A 22,118-nucleotide genomic window follows, 5' to 3' on the forward strand; every position below is an offset into this window, starting at 1 on the left:
CATGAGATAATTTCTTACGATTTTGACACTTTATTCCCTCCAGAAAGGCCAAAGCCCGAGAAAGGTAACCAGTTAGCCCAGTTTTCCCAAGAAAGCGCTAAGTTTTATGATGTTTGGGAGATGCTACGGACATGTGTATGTGCAGCTCCATAACGTACCGGGGAGAGACATTTCTGAGCCATGGTGCTGCTCCGCACTGCGCGCAGTCCTCTCGCCCTCGGCAGCTCCCCACACGCGCGGCGGGACGGGCGGAGCCGGCCCCGGACTGGAGGAACGGGAGGCATGGGCGCTCTCCGGCCCTCGGACTGGAGGAACGGGAGGGATGGGCGCTCTCCGCCCCTCAGGGCGGTGGGACGGGCGGCCCCGCCCCATCGGCAGCGATCGCGGCGGGCGGCGGAGGCGGTGTCGGGGTGGTGAGTGTGGCGGCGCCGGCCGGGGCGGAGGCGCTGCTCTCGGGGCCTCTCTCTGCCGAGCGCCTGCGGGGGAGGCGGCTCCAGCCCGAGCTCGGGGTGGCCGCGTTTGTTGTCCCGCAGAGCGGCCGGGCCGGGCCCGGGGAACCCCGGCTCTGACCAAGGGGCCTGTGGGTGAGGGCGGGCGGCGTCGGTGCCCGGCAGGCTCCGGCCTCCCCAGCCCCGTGCTGCAGGGTGCGAACACGTGTGGGTGGGAGCGTAAGCGCAGCACGGAGTGGCTGCATGGTAGAGCTGCTCTACGAGCGGAAAAAAAAAAAGTAAGAAAAAACCCCACAATCTCATCCCGCTCCTTAATCCGTATTGTAAAATTTATTTCCCCGCGCACAATTTGCTCCATTCCTTGTAGACTATGGAAGAAGAAATGACAAAATTTGACTGCTATGATAAATCTTTCTCATAGAGAAGGTTTTAAGTTCAGTGTCAGCCCAACTTCCCTGAGTACAGTGATTTGGCAACAGTTCCTTTGGCTCAATAAGCCATTTATTGCATATAGATGGTAGGAAAAAAAGGCCTGGAGAGCCCTCCACTGGTAAAATGGCACCTTTTCTTTCTCCAAGGCTTTCGTCCTCTAGACAATAAGAAGAAACAGTCCTTCAAAGTCTTGACAGCATTTAGCTGAGGTATAACATTTTCCAGATTTGCGTATCCAAAAAATATTAAGCCCAGGACAAATATAACAGGAATTATATTTACATTATGACATTACCGTGGTGGAGACAGGCTTTCACTGTTTATAGTAATGTTTGTCACTGAGGCTCCACAGTAAAAAGAAACTATTTGTTACCTGAAAAAATGCAGCACCTTAAGGGGTCTGACCAAGTGTTGTGCAAGCTCTGTGACATGGTTTTTTTTAGAGATGGAATAACTGAAGCTCATAAATGAAGGAACAACAGCATTTGGCCTTTTGTTTCAAAGGAGAAAAACAAATTAATTACAAAATTGTAACTTTTTAAAAATGCCCCAGAGGTTCAGCTTGCCAATGTCAGGGTACTGTATGACCAGGAGGCTGGGCAGCTGTGCAGGGAGCAGAAGAACTTACAACTCAGAAATTGTATCTATGCTGGAACAGTTACAAAGCACAGCATGAACTAAATGATTGTTAGTACACAGATGTATTCATCTATTTCCCATGACCAAGTCCAATTATATCTTCCAGTCTAGTTTAAGTACCAAACCTGAGTTTCAACCCAATTAGCAACCAGAATGTTGCTACCAGTCCCACTAAAAAACGTTTATGGCACTGACCTTTCTGGTAGCCTTGCTTGCTTCTCACTCCCCTAAAAATATAGAAAGCTGTAGGAGTAGTAATTTGTTATCCCTTTTCGTCTAACATGTTAATTCTCCTGTTTTCTCTATGGATATGCAAGCCTGAATTCCAGGAGGACTGACTACATGAATGCTTCAGAGCACTGAAAATTAGAATAGGATTAAAAGAATTCCTAATTTAATTTCTGGGTTTAGCAGACATGACTCTTGGCCAAAATGCTGATGTCTGACTACAAGATTTAAAAAAGAAACATTAATAAGACTAAGAAAGAAATTAATATTACCTTTTAATTCCCCCACAAAGATCAGTGCATTTTCTATGTTTGAAGAACGTTACAAATTTTGAAGAGGGTTGAAATGGGGTTTGCAGTACTTCTCTAGCTGCCTGGTGTGTAACTTCCATCATCTGGAAGAAACTTTGTATCCCAATGATAAAAACTCAGCTTAGGACAATAAAAACCATCTCATTGATGTGCCTTACACATACTTACATATATGGGGTAATAATTGAGAGTGCATTCATCATAAAAGTAACAGGAAATAATTCTCCTGAGCCTGTGGTATGTCTTAACATGTCATATAAAATTATACTGGGAATGTGTGTGTTTGGAAAAAAAGAGTAGGAGTAGGCCTTGCTTTTTTTTTTTCTTCTTAGATCAATGTGTGGGAGAGTATCTGGTTATATTAAGGAGGCCTTTCCCTTTAAATCCTTGAAGTCTAAGTGGAGGTCCTCAGAAATAAAAGAAGTCACAAAAGTACTTTATAGGAGGCTTTTTCATTTAATGCCCAGTAATCTTGTCTCTTGAGTCTGAACAAATGCTGTTCAGTTTTCAGTGGAAAAGTGTCACAAAGATAGAAACAGTGGGAGAAGTGTTACATGCCAGTGCCTGTTCTTACTGAGGCTGTTCAGCCAAGTTGCTTCCATTATGTTCCTCATAAAGTTTTCACAGTTTGGACATTTCTGTGGTATTAAAGGTGGATATAATTTTTTCTTCAGGTATTTTAGGCACTTGCAGAGACTGACCACACCACAGTTACACAGGTCTGCTGCTGCTCATGCAGTGTGGTGGGTTTGTGTGATTGCCTCATGTCAAACACTGGTTCTGTTTTTTGGTGTACCGTGGCACTAATGCTGGAAATATTTACAACTGTCAGTAATTTTTCTTACTTGCAAGTTAGTTCTGCATGTAAGGCTTGCATGGTTTTTGTTTAATTTTTCTATTTCTCAATACAAAATGAATCAGGCAAGGATATGCATGTTTGTCTCACTGCACTAACTAACTGCTGCAAGTGTTCACAGTGGGCTGAAGAGTTGTGCTGTCTTTGGTCTGACCCTAGCACCAATGTCATGGTTATGTTTTAAGATAGCATCAGTATGTTATACAAGTAGTTTTTGTAACCTTAGACAAGGAGAGCAATAGAGACCTTAATAATATTTTTGATTTTGCATAGTTATTCTCAAAGATAACCTTGAATATGCTAAGTGGTATTATTAGAAATCTCTTAAAATGGATTTTGGTCCTTTTTAAGCATATGTATTTCTTCTATGTCTTTAAGAGTATCTGCTGACTAGTGTCAAAGATTTTCTTGCTGTTTACTTTTGTTAGTTCTCAGACTAGTAGAGTTTCTTCTTGTAAATGAACATAAATTGTTTACTTGCAGATTGCTAAATGCAGTGGGATCATGGGGCTATTTTGAAGGTCTAATTGAGTTAGCCACAACTCAGTGGTGTGTGAGAAAGACCCTAATTTCAGAAGTAAGACTGAGTTTGTAGCACAGGAGTAAGAGAAAGGCAAAATCAGCATGCTTTTAAAACTTATGCATTGAGGCATCTTTGACTGGTTTTCTATTAGTTAATAAGTGTAAAGGACATTTTCTTGTTGGACTAAAAGCATTCTTCTTGATGAAAACATCATATTTCACTGTGCTATGGATTTACCATTTGCTTTCTGTTCACGAGGCTCACATGGTATTGTTTCAAGAGGCAATGGCATTCCTGTGTTTCTAATGCAAATAGTATAGTTTTTTCTTTTTTTGTTCTCTTCCCCTTCTCAGGTAGCAAAGTCGGGGGGAACCAGAAGTTCTACATCCTTTAATTCGTAAATGATGGAAAACAAAGTTAATAATTATACTGCTGTGGCTACTGTGTTTCTGACATTAGATTTGTGGGTTACATGTCTAGCACATTTCAGTCATTGTGGCAATGCAATCTAACATATATGTATTAAAGTATCTTCTGCAAATAGTTGCATGAAGTACCAGATCTTACTTATTTTTTGATAGTTACTAAAATTAACAGAACACATTTTCTCTAGTCTGTGAATGATTTTACTCTACACAAAGTGTCTTTTCTAGCTGTTTTCAGCCATGGGAGATATTTAATGTTTGCCAAGTCACTGTGACAAAACTTATTGTAGTTACATAAAGTTCCTAGGCCTCCCTCTCCAGTGTGACTGGCCATCTTAATTATCCTGATTTCAGCATACCTGATTTGAAACAGTTGGAAATGGAGACAAGATGTGTAACTTTTAAAAAATTGGGCTCTTTTTCTATTGTATATTAGCAATCTTAATAGCAATTTTTATTACACAAACACATTTTCACAGGAATTCTAACAGAGACTTTGAAGCTTGAATTGCATTTAGTCTTAGCTATTATTCAAAAAAAAGATCAATGTTGTCAAATAAAGGAAACCTTCCTTTGAGATGACATTCAGAAACATTTTTCAGCCCTGTCAATTAGAGAGTTTCATCCTCTATGCTTACAACTGTGACAAGGTAATCATTTAGTAGCATTTAATTGAAACAAAATCACTGGGGGGAAGAGGAGAGTATCTTAAAATTGTCTAGTGTTGTGTAGGAACTCCTTCCTAGAATCTGTAAGGTTTTTCAGGTCACTTATTTATTATGCAGGCATGTTTCTTGCTTCACGAAACTTCTGTTGCCGTGGCATTAAGCTAAGAACAGATTTGCTTTCCAGATCCATCAAACATTCAACCTCTGCAGTAAGTATTCCTTCAGTTCCATAGACAAAACTGTTTCATATTTCATGCAGTGTTTTAGAGATGCACTAATTTTGCAATGTTGAGAATATATATGCTTTAGCTGTGGTTTATTTCTTATTATAGATAAAAACCATTTACTATCAAGAACAAAATAAGGTATTTGAACCAGTCAAATATTAACCAGACTAGCGTAACAGAATTTGGTGATTATTGCTTTGTGTACTTTAAAGTCACATCTAGCACATATCACACCAGAAAGATTCCTTAGCTTATAGAGAGAAGCCTGAGATACAGGAGACAGGTTCAATCTCAGCTTTATCAGAGGCTTTTTGTAGGTCAATTTATTTATTTTTATCTCACTTTTCCTTTAATGATATGACAATAATGTTGCTTCTTGATGCTGCAACAACAAGGGGTCTATAAGTACCTTAAACTTAATTTTATATAGAATCTTTTCGGTTTCTTAGCTTAACTGCTTATGAGATTGTGTAACTTCATTTTAAGTTTTCCAGTTATGTTCAGAGAAAACAGCTTTGCAACATGGCAGGCAGCTGGAGGTGACACTCTGCATTCCATAGAGAACACTGGAATGTAAATGGTGTTCCCAGTTCATCTAGTCAACAAATTGGGTCAACTAAGACACATGACAGATCCTTCAAAACAGATGCTTGAGTCATTATACTGGGAAGTTGCAACATATTTTGCCCATATGAGAAGTGCAAGCCACTTTGTAGGTCAGCTTTTGCCTGAGTCAGTTTTTCATATGCTATATCTGTTTATATTCTGTTTAATTGAGATGGATATTCATTAAATGTCCTCAAATTTAGTACTGGTTAGTTTTTGGTTTTTTTTAATTTTTAATTTTCTTAAGATGTTGGCTTAAGTTGTAGCTCTTTACAGCATATTCTACAATTTATTTATGTACCATGTCAGAGGGTCTGCTTCCAACATCATTAAACTTACTGACATTCAATTTCTTTACAAGTTTCCCTGAATTAAGAAAAAGATAAATACAAGCAGCACCTGGATTTCTATCAGGTGTTAGAGGGTGTAGGGAAAGTAGGAGGTCAGTTAGAGCTTGATGAAGACATGGGTCTCCTGCTTAACACCCATTTTTGACTCCTGGAAGTCCTACCCCTGCACCTAGAAGTGGATTGGAGATTATCAGGTGATGGCTGAAAAAAAAAAAGATTCTTAAGATTTGTCATGACCTTCTGGAAAAAGAATGCCAGTAAAGGTTTCTTTTTAAAATCTCACTTAATTAGCTGGCTTGCCCAAAGTAGTGAGGTTGACCTGAACACCATTGTAATCTGAATCTGTGAAAACCTGAAAACTAATGCAAGTCCTGCTATTCTCTTTTAAAACCAGTTCCAAGACATAAGAAAGAAAGAAATAGAATTGGATTGTTAAATATATTTAAACTTGTATAGTAGGGAACAGTAAGGTGAAGGCTTATTTTATTGTCAATACATTTTTAGCTAGGGAAGGTTACTCAATGCAATTATAAAAGTCCTGCAGTTGATAAGCCTTTAGCTTTTAGCAAATTGAAACAATTTAAAGAGAGGCAGTGCAGGAACAAATTTACTCATGCAGCATACAGAATTGTCATTGTTAATTAGCAAGATTTGAGGTGGGTCTTATTCCCTCCTCTACAAGAAGTAGCCTAGCATGTAAAAAAGACATGTGTGTGTCTTAGTGTAAGTATTACCTGTCTTGTTTGTATTTTTGAAGTACAGCCAAACATTGATCATATTTACCAAAACATACACTGTAAAATCAGATTAGTCTTCTAAACTATATGAGTGTTTTTAAATAAATCCAATACCGATGACCCAGTCAGGACTCTCCCTTAACTCTCTCTTGTTCTGTGTTAAGAAATCTGACTTGACCTGTCTAGTGATCTTAAAGGTTTTCTTCCTGAGGACAACTAAAAGGTGTTCTGTGTTTGATTCCTCTTGAGTTTGTATCACACAATGAGGTCAGAATCAGATCTGTTGAGAAGACAAAGGAGCACAAAAGATTCTGTTTAATTTTATAGCTTCCCATTCTTCATATCAGAACACACGAGATGGCTTCATTACTGTAAGCAGGATGAGTGCCAGCATTGCCCTGCTGCATCCTGTGTCTACTTGGAGTCATTTCTATGGATGCAAAGTTGAAACTTGAGTCTAATGGTAATGCAGACATTTTCATCTCAGAGTATGCTGGCTAGAATATGGTTTTTGAATCTTTCTGATAATAACAGCAGCTGGCAGTAGTAAAAGTAGCTAAAAATCTGTAGCTTGACTCAAAGAAACAGGAGTGTCTTGAGTATTGAGGAACTAGGTAATTTTTTTCTCTGGTATCAAGATAGTTTGCAAAGATAGATATGAACTTGCATCTTATAGAAATAAATTTGGGTTTATTTTTCCTAACTTTCTTTCCAGTTTTAGCTTAAAAATACCACAACTATCAGTAGGTTTTCCTCTACCTCCATATAGAGTAGTTATTACAAACCTACTTTATGGAAGTTTTCCAATACCTTAATTTAAGGTCTGAAGACGTAAAAAACCCATATTCGGATGTGGTTTTGCTGTGCTCTAAGGTAGATACTTTAAAGCTTAAAAAATCTGAACAAAACCAGGAAATGTCTTTGCTATTTTCTTCTTACCCATCAATTTTACAAATAAAATTACATTGCAAATGCATACTTTCCAAACTGGATTGAGCAGGAATTGGACTAGAAATAGCATAGTCTTTGAGCTGTTAGCATATCATAGAAAAGAAAAAAGAAAGTATGTACACTAATTATTTCCTTTTAAGGTCACCTTTTAAAGCTATTGAGCTAAATTTTGCCCCTCCTCCATCCTTGCTGATGAAAGTTTAGTGGATTTAGGTAATGATGAATGAGAATTTAGGAGATTTTTGTGTATTTTCTTGTTAGTCTGAATTCAAGATATTATGCAAGCTTTAGTGAAAGAACAAGTCTGTAATTCTGTGTAGCTACTGAATTCAGCTGGCAATGGTGTATTTGAGAAAGCATGAGGGAGGGTTTTCATGCTGAATCCAACAATATCGTACTTTGTCTTCCTTAACAAAACCCTTCTGTCTGTATGTTTTGATCTTGCAGACAATGCCCTTCAGACACAAAAATACAAGACGGATTGAAGGCCTTGATAGCAATGTGTGGTAAGTAAGAGGAAAATATCTGCAAATTTCAGAAAATGTCCTTGGCTGATGTATTTTCTTTCCAAAAAGATAATAATTACTAATAATAAGATACATGGCAGTTACTATCTCTGCTGGAATATATTCGGAACCTGTTTAGTAGCAGTGAATTAAATTCAATTAAAGGTGTGATTGATTTTTATTTTTGAGCTTTAAATATTAGGCTTGGGCTTCTCTTCATCTATAAAACCATGTAAGACAAATATAACTCATGGGCATGGTAGTATAGCTGATTTTCAAATTTAAATGTTAATTCTGTTGAATAATGTGTTTCAATTACACCTGATTTGTGTTTACCAAACAAGTCAGATTTTTATTAAAGCCATTATACTTGTTTTATAATAAGCCATTATACTTGTTTTATAATTTGGCTCATTATTTTTAATACATCTTTTTCTAGGTATTAAATTGGTCTTAAAGCAATATTGCCCTCACTGATAAATATGGAATTTTCTTAGTTGGTGAAAAGACTATTTTGGGCTTACCTTAGTTGTATGTATGTGTTGCATTACTTGTGTATACATATACACAAGGTGTCAGCCTCAAGCTAATTTTTAGCAATTTGTATTCATTTTTCACAGGACTGTGATGCTATGTGGGAGGGTTATGATGGGGAGAGGGTTGTTTTGTTTTGTTTTTTTAAATCTTGTTAACATTTCAGTAGGGAGGAAAGAGTAAAATGTAAAGCTGATCTGTGAAGGGAGGAAGGAAAAATCGTTCAAGGATCTTCAGGTTATTAGATATAGTTAATAGGCAACCTGAAACAGTCTGTTGCCTAAAATTACTTTAAAAAATTATAGCACTCTGAGGTGACTGGGTAGTTTAAATGACACCTTCAATTGACTGATTTTAATCTTTAGGACATTTAATGTGCCTGGTATTCAATTTCTGCTATATCCAGAGAAACTGTGCGTTTGTGTATCTGCACATCTGAGCACACTTCTACCAGAAATGTTATTCTATAGATGCAGAACATCAATCTTTCCTTGGGTGCCCTCTGACTCCTGTGATCACATTGTTTCAGCCCTCAGCTCTCCATTCTATTAAACCTGTTCCCATTGCTGGAAATTTGGCAAACTGAAATATTTTTGTTTTGCCTTCTAGTGCTAATGAATAAAAAGATAATTTTATCTGGTATGTTAACTTTAAGATGTTTTTCCTCCAGGGTTGAATTTACAAAAGTGGCAGCAGATCCCTCAATTGTTAATCTCGGTCAAGGCCTTCCTGATATATCCCCTCCCAGCTATGTTAAAGAAGAGCTGGCAAAGGTAGCAGCAGTTGACAGACTGAACCAGTACACCCGAGGCTTTGTAAGTTTTGTGGAACTCCAGGACCCAAATTCGGTGGAAAATGTGCCACAGGGAAAAAAGTTGACTTTAAATTAGTATAATCTATAGATCATAGTCTTATGTCCCAAATTAAGTTCATCTAGTAGCTTTGTCTGTAACTAATGAACTTCCTCTGTGTAGGCTTCTACGAGGCAGAACCCTTCAGCAAGAGCAGAATGGTAGAGCAGGTCTGGGAGGTCTCTGAGGAGCTGATTCAGTTTAAAGAGTGTAGGTTATTTACCTCTGACTTTAGTCAGTGGGAACATGAATCAGACAATGGGAGAATGAGAAAGAAATACTTGGTATCACTGCCATGTCCCTGGAGGGGACACAAATGGTGAATGGTACTCTGAGATTTGGGATGTGACTATATGAATCAATATTTTGATCACAAGTGCTATTTATCAGCAATATATAAATACAATAAAAAGATTTTCCTTGCACCAAATACTTTTAGTTGAAAGATAAGAGAGGAAACAGAAGGAGCTGAAAGAAACTCAAGAGGAGGTGAAGGTGAATTGGTGTCAAGAGTATTCCCTTCTCTCCTTCTGTCTCTTGTCCTAGCTAGGCTATAGGCTATCTGGACCTACTCTGAGATGTGATAATATCAAAGAAATTAAAAAGCACCAGATAGAAAATAAATTTCCGAGTAGATACAAATAAATTGAAAACAAGCTTTTCTTTCCTAGTGTGCAAAAACTTTAAACCCTGTTACCTGTTAGCAGCCATTAACACTGAGGGCTAATGTTGTATTTTTCTATTTCAAAATGTAATAGTTTGATACACATAGAAAAGAGCCCAAACACAGACTTTATACATTGTCAGGCACGCTCCAATCAGTTACTTTCTTTTTGTTTTGAACAGGGACATCCATCACTGGTGAAAGCCTTGTCTCAAGTGTATGAGAAAGTTTGTGGAAGAAAGATTGATCCTCTCACAGATATCCTGGTGACTGTGGGAGCTTATGGATCTCTCTTTAGTACAATACAGGCACTAATTGAAGAGGGAGATGAAGTAAGTTTTTACTGGAAATATTCACATATACTCGCAGACATGAGAATCTTTATCTTTTTCTTATTTGTCTACTTCTAAATATAAGTTAATGCTGGGGCTTCTTTCTGTCCCTATTGGTTTGATTTTTAAGTTGTACATCTGACTTATGGTTTCAGAAGCTGTGGTTACGAGACTATACTTTGGATGACTTCCTATCACTCATCAATTAACAAACACCTTTTTTCACTCTTAGGGCATCTGTGGTAGTTTATTTATCACTGTTACTGTTAGGTGACAATACACACTGATTTCTTATTTGAGAAAACATGTGGATGTTGTCTGCAACAGAGGGCACAAAGAATTGTTGGTGTTTGGGTAACCATTATGTATCAGGTTCTGTTTTGGGCCACTGCATGGTGGGAGCATAGGGTGCACAAAAGCTTAGTTAGTTAGTTAGTTACCACACTAGCTGTGATGGCTCAGCTCTTCACTATTACTGATGTCTGCCTTTTTGTCAATGAAATAAAAAGTCATTTTAGAGGAATATTTGTATCCATAGTGGATAAAACCTTTTTGTGTTGTTGTGTATTTTGCTTTCAGTGTTTCATTCATTTCACTTGTATATTGTATTCTCATCTTGTTTTTCTGTTGCTCTGATAGTCAAACTCTTTTGTTTGGAATAGTTCTATAAGCCTTTGCTTTTGGTGGGTTTTTTTTGGTTGTTTTGTTTTCTTATTGTCTAGCCTCTGTGCAGTTTTTCTTGAGTTTTCCCTCTTTCTTTACCTGAGAATTATTGATAAAATTTGAAGACTTAACTGTTCTTTTGAGATTTCTAAATACTTGGAAATCCTGGAATTTCATGAGTATAATTAAAGCAGCTCTGCTGTGATTCAGTAATTTACCATTGCTATTTCTCATCTTTGCTTTGTACCTTCAAATCTGTGTGTAGGTCTCAAACATTCTTATTATTAGAACTCAATAGCTGTAATGTAGAAAAACAGCCTCTGGGTGTTGTCAAAAATGAGTGGTGCTTATCATACTTAGCCTGAGGGCATTATTGTATTGTACTCTAAAAGGAGGAATATTCTGCAATGTTATAACATTAAACCTGGACTGCCAGAAACATTATCAACCTATGGCACCAAGGTAAATGTAGAAAGAGGATGGTATCATGCACAGTAAACTCTTTGTTTCTGATACTGATGATTGTCATTTCAGGTAATAATAATAGAGCCATTTTATGACTGTTACGAGCCAATGGTAAAGATGGCGGGTGCAAAGCCTGTTTTTATCCCACTAAGACGTGTGAGTAACTTTTTAAAAATTACTAATTATATATAGTTTCTCATCCATGTTCAATGCAGTTTGCTGAACACCTATATGATGCTTTTCTATATAGTTTTTCATAATGTCAAATTACATAAAAGTGAGATAGATTGCTAGAGTGTGTCTGACACAATGATAATCCAAAAGAGAATATTTTATTAGTGTTGGAGAAGGTGTGAGAATGTTTCTTATTTGCTTTAATTTGTGCATTCTGAAAGCTGATTAAAACTGCTTTCTTCAGTTTTCAGTGCAAATTATTGAAGGGGGATCTACATATCAGTGCAATTTCTCTGTCAGTTGGTTTTCAAAAGGTTTGGTTCCTGATCCCTACAGCAATTCCTACAATTACAGAATACAATTTATTTTCCAAAGTATGCTTGCTAAATAAGGACTGATCATGTGGTAGATGTATTTGATACACATACAAAATTACTGTTTCCTTTATTGTTAAATAGGCTATAGGTTAATTGTCAAATTGGTACTGCTGGCATTATGCCCACAGCTTGCAAGGATTGTTCTGCATGCCAGTTGTGCCTTGTGCAACTGGCAGCCTTGCTGAGGGGCTCTTTGGGCAGCACTATTGCAGGAACACCATGAAATCAGAACAACACAGAATGACAAGACTTCCAGGACTGAAGTGGGAGTAGGTGGAAGTCCATCTTTAGGGATGTTTCAAATGACAGGGCACCTCCAAGCATTTTCTGTTTCACACTCTTGTTTTTGGTCTGGCCCTCTCCCAGTCATTGCAGGTGTCACAAGGGTAGTGTGGCCATGCTCTGTGTTCTCTGTACCAACTGGCCCAAACTCCTTAGCCATTTGTAATACCTCAGGGATACTTGTATTGTGCAGTATATAAACTCCAGAGACTCAGTAGTGCAGATTTTTAGCTCTTTGGCCATTTTCATTAGTTTAAGGAGAAGGAAAAGACCTTGAATCCCCAGTGGTGATCAGTCTTTTCAGTCAAGCAAGCACACACTTGCTCTACTGTCTGGCAAGTCTGTAAACTCTCCTGCCATGTGACTGCATTACACACTGTGATAATCAGCATGTGTGCAACAAGATCCTGGAAACTTATTCCTGCAGGGGCTTTAAGACAGACAGTGGCCAAAGGAGGACAGCCACTGTCACAATAGTTTACCTGTTCCTAGAACAACCTTCTCTTAGGTGAGCAAGACAGATTGAATAGGTTGTCACATATGGTTATGAAAGTGTTTGAGAGTGAAAAGTTGAGCAGGTCTCTTTAGGCTGCAACATGTATTAAAGTCACATATAAATTTATTGTGGTTTTTTTGGGTTTTTTTGTTTTTTTTTTTTAGAAAAAGGATGGGAACTCTGCATCTAGTGCTGATTGGGTCTTAGATCCTGCTGAACTTGCAAATAAATTTAATTCCAAAACAAAAGCAATTATTCTGAATACTCCACACAACCCAATAGGCAAGGTAAGAGTCGTCCTTTAACACTATAATTTCAAAGAATGCCTTAAATACTGTGATTAATGTATTTTCCTTTACTTTTCCTGTATCCCAGGTTTTTACCCTGGAAGAGCTGCAAGTAATAGCTGATCTCTGTATTAAACATGACACCCTGTGCATCAGTGATGAGGTGTATGAATGGCTGGTGTATAAAGGGAATAAACACATTAAAATAGGTACTGATTTTTTGTGGCATCTTAGAAGTAGTAGTGGAATGATGCTGTGAACTTGCCTCCCAAGGATAATGCTTGCTGGAAGAAGCTCATATTTCAAGCTTTGAAATTTTTCAATGTTTAGGCTCTAAGGAGGAGATCCCCTCTCTTTTCTAAAAATTATTTTAAAGAATAATTTCCAAATAGAATTTCCAAAGCTCTTCAGTGACTTTGCAGCAGATATCCATAGAAACCAGTGGGACTGATGCTTGTAAGTCAGTTATGATCATATGAATTTGCCATCCTTATTCAGTTACTCTGTTGGCCATGACAAGTATAGTTGCTGTTACTGTATGTATATTAGACAGTGCTTTGCTGAAGAACTAATAGAAGGAACTTCCTTCTCAAAGCTTTGTAGAGATAATAATGAGGGAAATGGACAATGAGAAACACAATTATTTTTGCTCCACTAATTATAAAAAACTAAAAAATAGTATAAAGGTCATTGTGGAGATAGTGCATGAGCACTGTCCCTCCCAAGGATGGAGACAGGATTAAATACTAGACATTGAATTCAGTGAAGTAAGTCCTGCAAGTGCAGTATGAAAGCCTGTTAAATCTTCAGGTAGTGTTCTTACGGGGTAAAGAAAAATTGCAAGAACAAACCAGAAAAACAATGATGGCAGGTTCTTGATCCTCTTGTTTTACCTGATCCAAGTTTCACTGAAGTTAGTGGAATCACTCCCACTGCCTTAGAACAATTTAACCTAAGGTTACTGAACTCCTTTTCCAGTTTTATAATGCTACAGCTATGTATTTCTGTGAAAATTTCTAATCTGGTGGCCTTGGGTTGGCTCTGCTGATGTATTTGAAAAGTCCAAAACCTCCTTCTCATATGTACAGATACTTTGTTTCTGATTGTAGCATCTTGCATGAGCTACCTGTTCTGATGTACTTATTGTATTGAAGGCACATTTCAGTCGTGTGCAATAGAGGCATATAGTTAAGATTAAACAATGATATCAAGGCACTTACGTATAAATTAGACATGGAAAGACTTACCTTTTTCCCTAGCTCTGCCACTGGTTGAATAACTTTGCTTCTAGGCTTCAATTCCATATTTGTAGAGTGACAACAAAATCCATTGGTGGGGGATACATCATTGTGAAAATTGAATCTTATGAGTAATAGAAAGAAAATGATATCTAAATGACCTTGCAGTAGTTGTTAGCTCAGCTGCACAGTTGCTGATCATCCATTGATTATATTGGCCATGCATAGGCTGTGAGTCTGTTTTGAGGGTGACCTAATTCCGTGGCTGTTGTGGTTACCTTGATAGAGATACTGTCTCAAAGACCTTCTGACATGGAAGAAGGAGAACATTTTGGGTACATTAATGTGATAGTAATCTGAGTCACTGCATCTTAACAGGTTACCTAACAGTAACTGATCGTGTGTCCCAGCTGCAAAGTGAAGTCAGTTAGATTAAAGATTTCTGCGTGGGCTTAGCAGGTGTTTCATGGCCTTAACATTTCATGCAAGGCTGTCTTCAGAATCAAAATCTCTGTGTGGTGTAAGGTAATCCCTTTTCCTTTTCAACAGCAGCAGGTCCAGATACATTGTCAGCTACACTTCATCTTATGGACAGGGGTGAATTCTTAAGATGCAACATCTCCATTGTCATCAGCACATTAATGCTTCAAACCAAAACACTGCACCAACCAAAGGCATTCTGTAATTTAGCTTAAAATGTAAAAGTACTGTATAAAGAAAATGCAAATTAAAGCCCAGAAAGATAGTCAGCTAGGTTTAGGTATGGATTCTCTAACACATCCCATGAGATCATTGACTTTAGTGTTGAAAGTATTCTACAACTTTCAGGGTAACACTGTAAACAATAACATTATTTCAGTGAAAGAAACAGACTCTGCTCTTTTTTTACTTAAGTTTCTCCTATTCCTTATTACTTTAAGTCTACAAAAACAATACAATGAGTGTGTTATTTCTCTATTTATAAACTCTTGTGTTTCCATAATAACCTCTATATATTCTATACAATGCAGTGACACTTTTTTTTTTGTGGGAGATACAAAATGGATATTGCATCAATTTACAGGACCTGATAGTTGTTCCTTCATACAATTTAGCAGGGGTTGCTAGCCACAGCTCATAAAATTAGTAGTCTTTGTGCTGTCACTGAAGCAGTTTTCTGTAGCATATAACACTTCATCATGTTTCCCATCATCTGAGTTCTGTGAAAACATGGACTTCCTCTGCATAATGATTAGGGTTGCGCTGACAGATTTAGAGATTGCACCTCATAACTGAGGATTCTGAGCAAGCCACTCAACAAGCTGAGTACTATCCCAGGTAACAGGCTTATTATATGTTAGTTGCACTTCATTAGTTTTTAAATTGTAGTCAGACTTGGTTATGGTGTCATATGATGTCATATATGGTTGCCACAGGGAAATTTCCCTCTCTATTTAAAACTTGTTTGGAAAAGCAATGGAGCTGCTTCTTTCTCTGTGCCCTTGTACTGCTGCTATTGTTTGAAAAGCTGTCATGTTCTATCTCCAAGGTTGAATTCCTGTGACTATGTGGCAAAACAGGCTTGCTGGAGGCCATTAGCTTTGAAAGGCAATTCTTTTTGCAGTCTGTGAGAGCTGGTTTGGGTGCCTCTAGGAAGTGATCTCTACTGTTGGCCTAGCTTGGTAGAAGATACATCTGTTCAAACTTTTTCTTTTCAAGGTCACAGAGTAGTTGAGTATGGGTAGGCTAATAGAAAAATCAGTTTCTTTCATGCTGTTTGGTTTCTCTTCTTGGTAAGTTTGCTCCAAAAATTGCAATACATGTTTTCAAATAACTGAAAGACTTATGCCATGTCTAATGCTGATAACTGCCACAAAAACTTCCTCGTGAAATTCAGGAGTTTAATTTGGAAAATCTTTGTTCATTGGTCTCGCTAGAGAGGGGATTTAACAACTGACAGATTCACTGGTAGTGGTTCTAGTATGCAAATGAGGTGAAGTCAGATGTTGGTGACTACTGTAATTGCAACCTTGACTGACTTTGTGTCTCAGACTTAGGTGTGTCTGGATTTGTCTGTTTCTCTTGAAATTAATTAAGTTGGAGTCCAAGCAGAGCTTTGCAGAAGCTGTATAGAGAAAAAAAAATTGCAAACTACAGGAAGAGACCTTTGCTCTCTTATCTCCTTGGAAAGGGAACAAAGGGTTTTGGTCTCCTATCAAATACAACTGCAAAGACAGACACAGGCCTCTGTGAGTCCCTTAATCCTTGCAGACATTTTAGCTAACTGCTATTGTCAGTCAGTCTCAGGCCAGTTCAAATTGTACAATACAGCATAATTTATTTACTCACTCTGCTAGTTTTCTGGTGTTCTGTTGTTTGGTTCTGGGTTAGAAGTCTTAGTAATTAGTTTCTTTTTCTGATGTCTGAGACAGCCAGTGACACTGAACTGGACAATTCTAGTAAAGAGGGTTGCAGTGCCTGAGTTAATGTTGTGTAAAGTTACCAGGCATCAGAAATAATCTGTCCTGGGGTGAATGGATAGCCTTAGATAATATTTCTTATGGATAATTGTGCATTTTTGCTGAGGATAATTAACATGTAGTTTTCAAACTGTACTTCTCATTTTCTGTCTCTTCTTTCTCTTTTCATTAATCCTTACCTTCTTTTCATGCTAAAAAGCACTGGCCCATATATAATTTTTCATTTGTTACAATTGTATAATTTCAGAATATTCTTGTTGTTTGCTTAAGATGCTGAAATGAACATACAGCTCTTTGCTAGGGGCAGTGCAGTTCTTCAAATTACATGGAATATGTGAGTGCACCTGTACCAAATTAATTTTATTTTATGTACAGCTACATTGCCAGGTATGTGGGAAAGAACAGTAACTATAGGAAGTGCTGGGAAAACATACAGTGTAACTGGCTGGAAGGTAAGAAGAATCAACATAAATGAGTTAAATTACACAGAATGCATTTATTACTCTAAAAACACCTCTGTTTTTATGACCTGTGTTCTGAAAGTTTCTGGCAAATCTTCATGTCTCCAAAATGTGACAATACCATTCAGTTGGAGCAATTACCTATTTTTAACACCCATGTCTTAATTATCTTCTTGTCTCTTAACTGATAAACTCTTGTGAGCATAAATTACTAAAAAAAACACCACATTATGTTTTGTTCAAAATCAGTAAAGATTCTTGGAGAAAATATGGACATTATAATATTTTAACTTCCCAGTTTTCCCATCTTGACTTTTAAATATGTATCAGAAAGTGAAAAAAAATTTTTAGCAACTATATTTTTCATCACCATGTGTTCATCAGCATGTGTTCAAAGTGAACCACAGCATATATGATGCAGTACTGAGCTTTTGTTTTATATTCAAACTGGCTTTGACACAGTAGCTTAAGAGATGGATAGGCTCTAAACCAATTAGAAATAACATTTCTAATAAATGTTCAGTTGGATTTCTAACTCTTGTTTTATGAAGAGTTAAAAGTTTACTCAGTATCCTATGAGAGATAGGGATAAGGGAAAATAGAATTGTTGTCTCAAATCTACCATTTTTAAAGGCATCATAACCAAGCTTTGTGTAAACCAGCTTTTTCTTAATAATTTATCAAAACAAATGCTTAAAATAGAAAAAACTCAAGACATTGGCTAATTTTTAGTATTTGTTATCTCTTAGTAACACCACTGCCTGTAAGTGTAATATATGCACCCTTTCCTCCCTTAGCTTGGTTGGTCCATTGGTCCTGAGCACCTGATTAAGCATTTGCAAGTTGTTCACCAAAATACACTCTACACTTGCCCAACTCCATTACAGGTAGGTACAGATGGGGCAAAGGAGATTGTTTTCTGGTGTAAGAAAGCTGTTGGCCTCATGTAATAAAACAGTAATCACGACAATGAACTTTTAGTTGTCAAGATACATATTCTAGGGTGTAAGAAGAGGAAACAAATTTGATCAGCTCACCAGACATTTAAAAAAAATCAATCTTCCGGATTCTGTCATCTTGTACCTACAAACTACATGTTGCATAAAACATGACAATCTTAATGGTTTCCTAGCAAATATAAATGAAAGTTCTGTCTACCAGTGTCAAGTATTCTATGGTACATTATTATGAAACAATTAAATTTAACTTCAATTCAGATTGTAAACTTTTGTGTCTAGGACTCCAACTTCAGTGTATGATTAGTGCCTAGCAAAAGATTGGGTGTTTTGGGTGATGCCACAGCACAAAGTAATTAACAGATTATGGATGTATCTTGTGTAATTTGTGTGGTGGTTTGCTTAATATGGGCCAGGATTGAACAAAATTCTAGATTTCAGCAGGAAGTGGGAGTGTCTGTGAGGGTACTGAGTGTTAATGAGTACTTTTACTCTGTGTTTCCAGGAGGCTTTGGCACAAGCATTTTGGAGGGACTATAAGCGCATGGATGACCCTGAGTGCTATTTTTACTCCCTGTCTCGAGAGCTGGAGAGCAAGCGTGATCGGATGGCTCAGCTACTGAAAGGGGCTGGACTAAAGCCTGTCATTCCAGATGGAGGATACTTCATGATCGTTGATGTTTCCACGTTAAGTCAGTATAAAGTTTATTAAAGAGTGTGTGGAAAGTAAATCTGGTTAATGAGAAAATTCAGCTTTCATTTTAAACTATATTCTCATCTCATATGCACCCATATGTGTGCATAACATTGTCAGGAGTACTAACTGGGATTGAAATTTTCAGTTTCACCTTAGCTGCTAAGGTAGATTTTATGAGCTTCAGCAAAGCATTTGTGATCCTAACTTGTCCATGTTTTGCAAAGCTATGACAAGTTTTTAGAGAGGATAAAGGAGGTAGATAAACATTCCTATTTTCAAAACATCTATGATTATGAGAATGAGAGCCAAGCGCCTGGATATTATACTGAGTTCATACTATTTGCATTTTCTTTTTTTTGGTCTTTTTTCTGGTTTGTTTTTTTTTTTTTCTCCTAATCTGAAGTCACACTCTAAAGGCTCTTTGAAGCATTCTGATCTTTAAATACTGAATGCTACCAAAATTTACAAACCTTTTGAAAATTCAGGCTATGGTAGCTTCAGAGAAAGAATTCACACAGGGGAAGGTCTTTTTAGTTCCATATTTTTTCACTAACTAGTCTAAATAGCATTTTTCATTTAGACAGAAATGTTTAAACACAGAAAGATATCACAGTTTAATCATGTGTCAGGAAGTTTTAGGTACCCCAGTTTCACAGATGAGAAAACTGCATTTTCAGGGATTATTGCTGTCCATGCAATAAATGCACTCTTCAGTACCCTCCATAGCCCTGATCCCCAATAGTCCAGACTTTAGGACTTCTTTGAGTATTACATGGCTTTCTTCCAAGCTACATGTCTGAATTTGCTTTGGACAGAAAACAAGTGCTTAGATCAGAAGGGAAAGGTTCAATCTGTTGGCCTATTTTACTTCTTAGAGTATAATTTAAAAATTATATATTAAAATAAAACATATATTTTCATTCTCAAGTATTAACTGTAATAAAATGCTGTTAATGAATGCCTCCCCATTGGAGTCTAGGAAATCTTACAACATATTTGTTTTACATTTAGATGTGGATCTCTCTGATGTAGATGAGAAACTACCTTATGATTATAAATTTGTCAAATGGATGATAGCATCTAAGGTAAGATGTCTTAGTCATACTCTAGTTTTACGAATGCTTTTCTATTGAAAGGAAGAGCAGTGCAACTGTAGTTATTAAATAATGTAGTAGAGATGTTCCATTCAAAATATTATTTGGTGTTATTGATAATGATGTGACTAAAATATTGTAAGTATGTTTAAAAGGTACACTGTAGGTTTGTGCTACATCCCAGCACTTTTCTTTCAGGAAGCTTAAGTGTTAGTTGTACAAAAGTACCTTTGAAATATTTTGCCTAAGAAAAGTAATTTGAATTTAGTACAAGCCTAGCTAGTGCATACAAAACTGAACCTTGTCTTTCCCTCGTGTGTTGGGAGGGAGAGTTCTAGAAACAGAATAGTAAAATCGTCATGCTTAAACCAGATTTCTTATACACATTTAAATAAGCAAATGCTATTTCTGTTTTATGTTTCAGAAGCTGTCAGCAATTCCTCTTTCAGCATTCTGTGCTCTTGAGACAAAGAAACACTTTGAAAAATACATACGGTTTTGCTTCATTAAGGTAAGCTTGTGTCCTGAAATCAATGCAGTACAGGAATCTGCAAGAGACTGACTTACATTTTTCCCAGGATCTCTTGTATTGAAAGCTTTTAAGAACATAAAGTTAGTTTGATGTAAAATTCAGCACAAAGTATCCTTCAATTGTCTTTTTGCTGAAGGACTTTACACCATCAGTGTAGGTGGCATGGCCAGGAAGGGCAACTGGCAGAAAATAACTGGATGGGTAGCCCTTTTAAGCTTATTGTATTAATTTTTAAAAACATTCTTGACCAGTGGTGACAGTGAAAATTATTGAGACAGGTAAGCCATCAATTAATGTGATACCCATAATCCAGAGCAGAGAATAACTGTATAGCAGAGTGTGTGCCCCATGTCCATTCAGTGTCTAACAGCAAAAACAGTGAAGAGGTCACCTTCAAATTTAGCTCACTTGCCTGAAAATACACAGACTTTCACGTGAGCTCCAAATTAAAAAAGAAAACATGTTTTTTTTGTGAATTGGCTGGTTTTTGCCATTTTGTGAGCACCTTCTTTGCAAATATTCTTCCCCTGTTAAGTTTGTTCTTGAAAGGCTGAAAGGCTTTGGGGACAGGTATGTAAACTTCAATAAGCCCAAAGCCCGGAGATGTTTCCCAATTGTTCTGTAACAGAGTCAGCATAATGGAACATCTGCAAATCCTGAGCTGTTCTGTATAAAGATCAGAGCCTTAGCCTGAAACAGTAATGAAGGGGAGTTTCTCCTTGTGTTACTTACTTCTTCTGATGAAGTGTAAAGTCTGTGCTATAAACTGAGCCAGTAACAGGCAAGATGAAGTTACTGGTTGTGCCTGTGGCTAACAAACAGCACTAATGGTTTCAAGTTAGACTGCCTTTATGACTCACCAGGCTGGAGCCAAGCTACACAGTTTGGAGGGATTATGTTTAAGTAGTTTACAGCATAACCTGGTTGCAAGGAGTTTGAAAAATCCCAACTGTACTCACAGGGATTAGGAAAGTGTGCTAGCATGTCTCCAAACCAGAGCTGCTAAGTTACATCACTGCATTAATGCCATGAATTTATGTAAGGATTGTTTTCATTAAATGAATGCTGAGATGGTATCTTTTAAATATATCTAATAAATGTTTTCAAGGAATCAGCACTGAATGCTTTGTATTGTCCAGATTTGTACCTAACAACTGTCAATGAAAAACTGGTTGAAAAGAAATTTACAGGATGCAGCTGAAGCAACCAAATACTGATTTGAGATGATATAATCATGATTGACTCTTTTCAGGAACTCAGTACTTGCAGTAATAGTGTTGTTTCTTGTTTTGCAGAAAGACAGCACACTAGATGCAGCTGAAGTGATCCTGAAGAACTGGAATAAACAGACAGACTGATTTTTCTTATTAACTCTTCCATATAGTGTAACTATCTAATAGTAGGGCTTTTTTAAATTGGAAATTTAAGAAAAAATTACTTAATACAGTACAGAATTTATATGACATTGTAAATAACTTTTTACTGATGCCTGCTGAGGAGTTAAAACAAGGATTTACTGAAATATGTGTAATGCAACTCAGAAGTTATTTTCAGTCTTTTAAAAATAAATTGCTTTTCTCTTAAAGAAACCCCAATGTACTTCTCTTCAAACTTGTGGCAGTTTTGCTCACGCTTATCTTCTATGGGA

At 37.2% G+C, this 22,118-nt stretch overlaps 1 protein-coding gene across 5 annotated transcripts; it reads left to right on the forward strand.

Moving 5' to 3' along the window:
• The first annotated feature begins 280 nt into the window (after positions 1 to 280).
• Positions 281 to 22,065, forward strand: KYAT3 (kynurenine aminotransferase 3). Of its 5 annotated transcripts, none has more exons than XM_054638285.2 (14): positions 281 to 413; positions 4,649 to 4,740; positions 7,850 to 7,908; positions 9,113 to 9,257; positions 10,140 to 10,289; positions 11,487 to 11,573; positions 12,911 to 13,033; positions 13,122 to 13,242; positions 17,106 to 17,182; positions 17,989 to 18,078; positions 18,653 to 18,839; positions 19,856 to 19,929; positions 20,363 to 20,449; positions 21,766 to 22,065. In XM_054638285.2, the coding sequence occupies exons 1-14, from the start codon at positions 323 to 325 to the stop codon at positions 21,826 to 21,828; spliced, it is 1,446 nt and encodes a 481-aa protein (XP_054494260.2). In that variant the 5' UTR covers positions 281 to 322; the 3' UTR covers positions 21,829 to 22,065. The 5 variants fall into 5 exon arrangements, with proteins under 5 accessions (XP_054494260.2, XP_077038390.1, XP_077038389.1 ...); XM_077182275.1 differs by lacking the exon at positions 281 to 413 and adding an exon at positions 1,028 to 1,090; XM_077182274.1 differs by lacking the exon at positions 281 to 413 and adding an exon at positions 2,734 to 2,778.
• Positions 22,066 to 22,118: the final 53 nt, after the last annotated feature.

Source organism: Agelaius phoeniceus, chromosome 8 (genome assembly GCF_051311805.1).
Source record: "Agelaius phoeniceus isolate bAgePho1 chromosome 8, bAgePho1.hap1, whole genome shotgun sequence".
NCBI classification, from domain to species: domain Eukaryota; kingdom Metazoa; phylum Chordata; class Aves; order Passeriformes; family Icteridae; genus Agelaius; species Agelaius phoeniceus.

Coding starts and splice junctions, on each gene's coding strand:
- KYAT3 (XM_054638285.2), top strand. CDS start 323: ATGGGCGCTCTCCGCCCCTCAGGGCGGTGGGACGGGCGGCCCCGCCCC. Junction 17,183..17,988: donor ACAGTGTAACTGGCTGGAAG/GTAAGAAGAATC, acceptor TTCCTCCCTTAG/CTTGGTTGGTCCATTGGTCC. Junction 18,840..19,855: donor CGTTGATGTTTCCACGTTAA/GTCAGTATAAAG, acceptor TTTTACATTTAG/ATGTGGATCTCTCTGATGTA.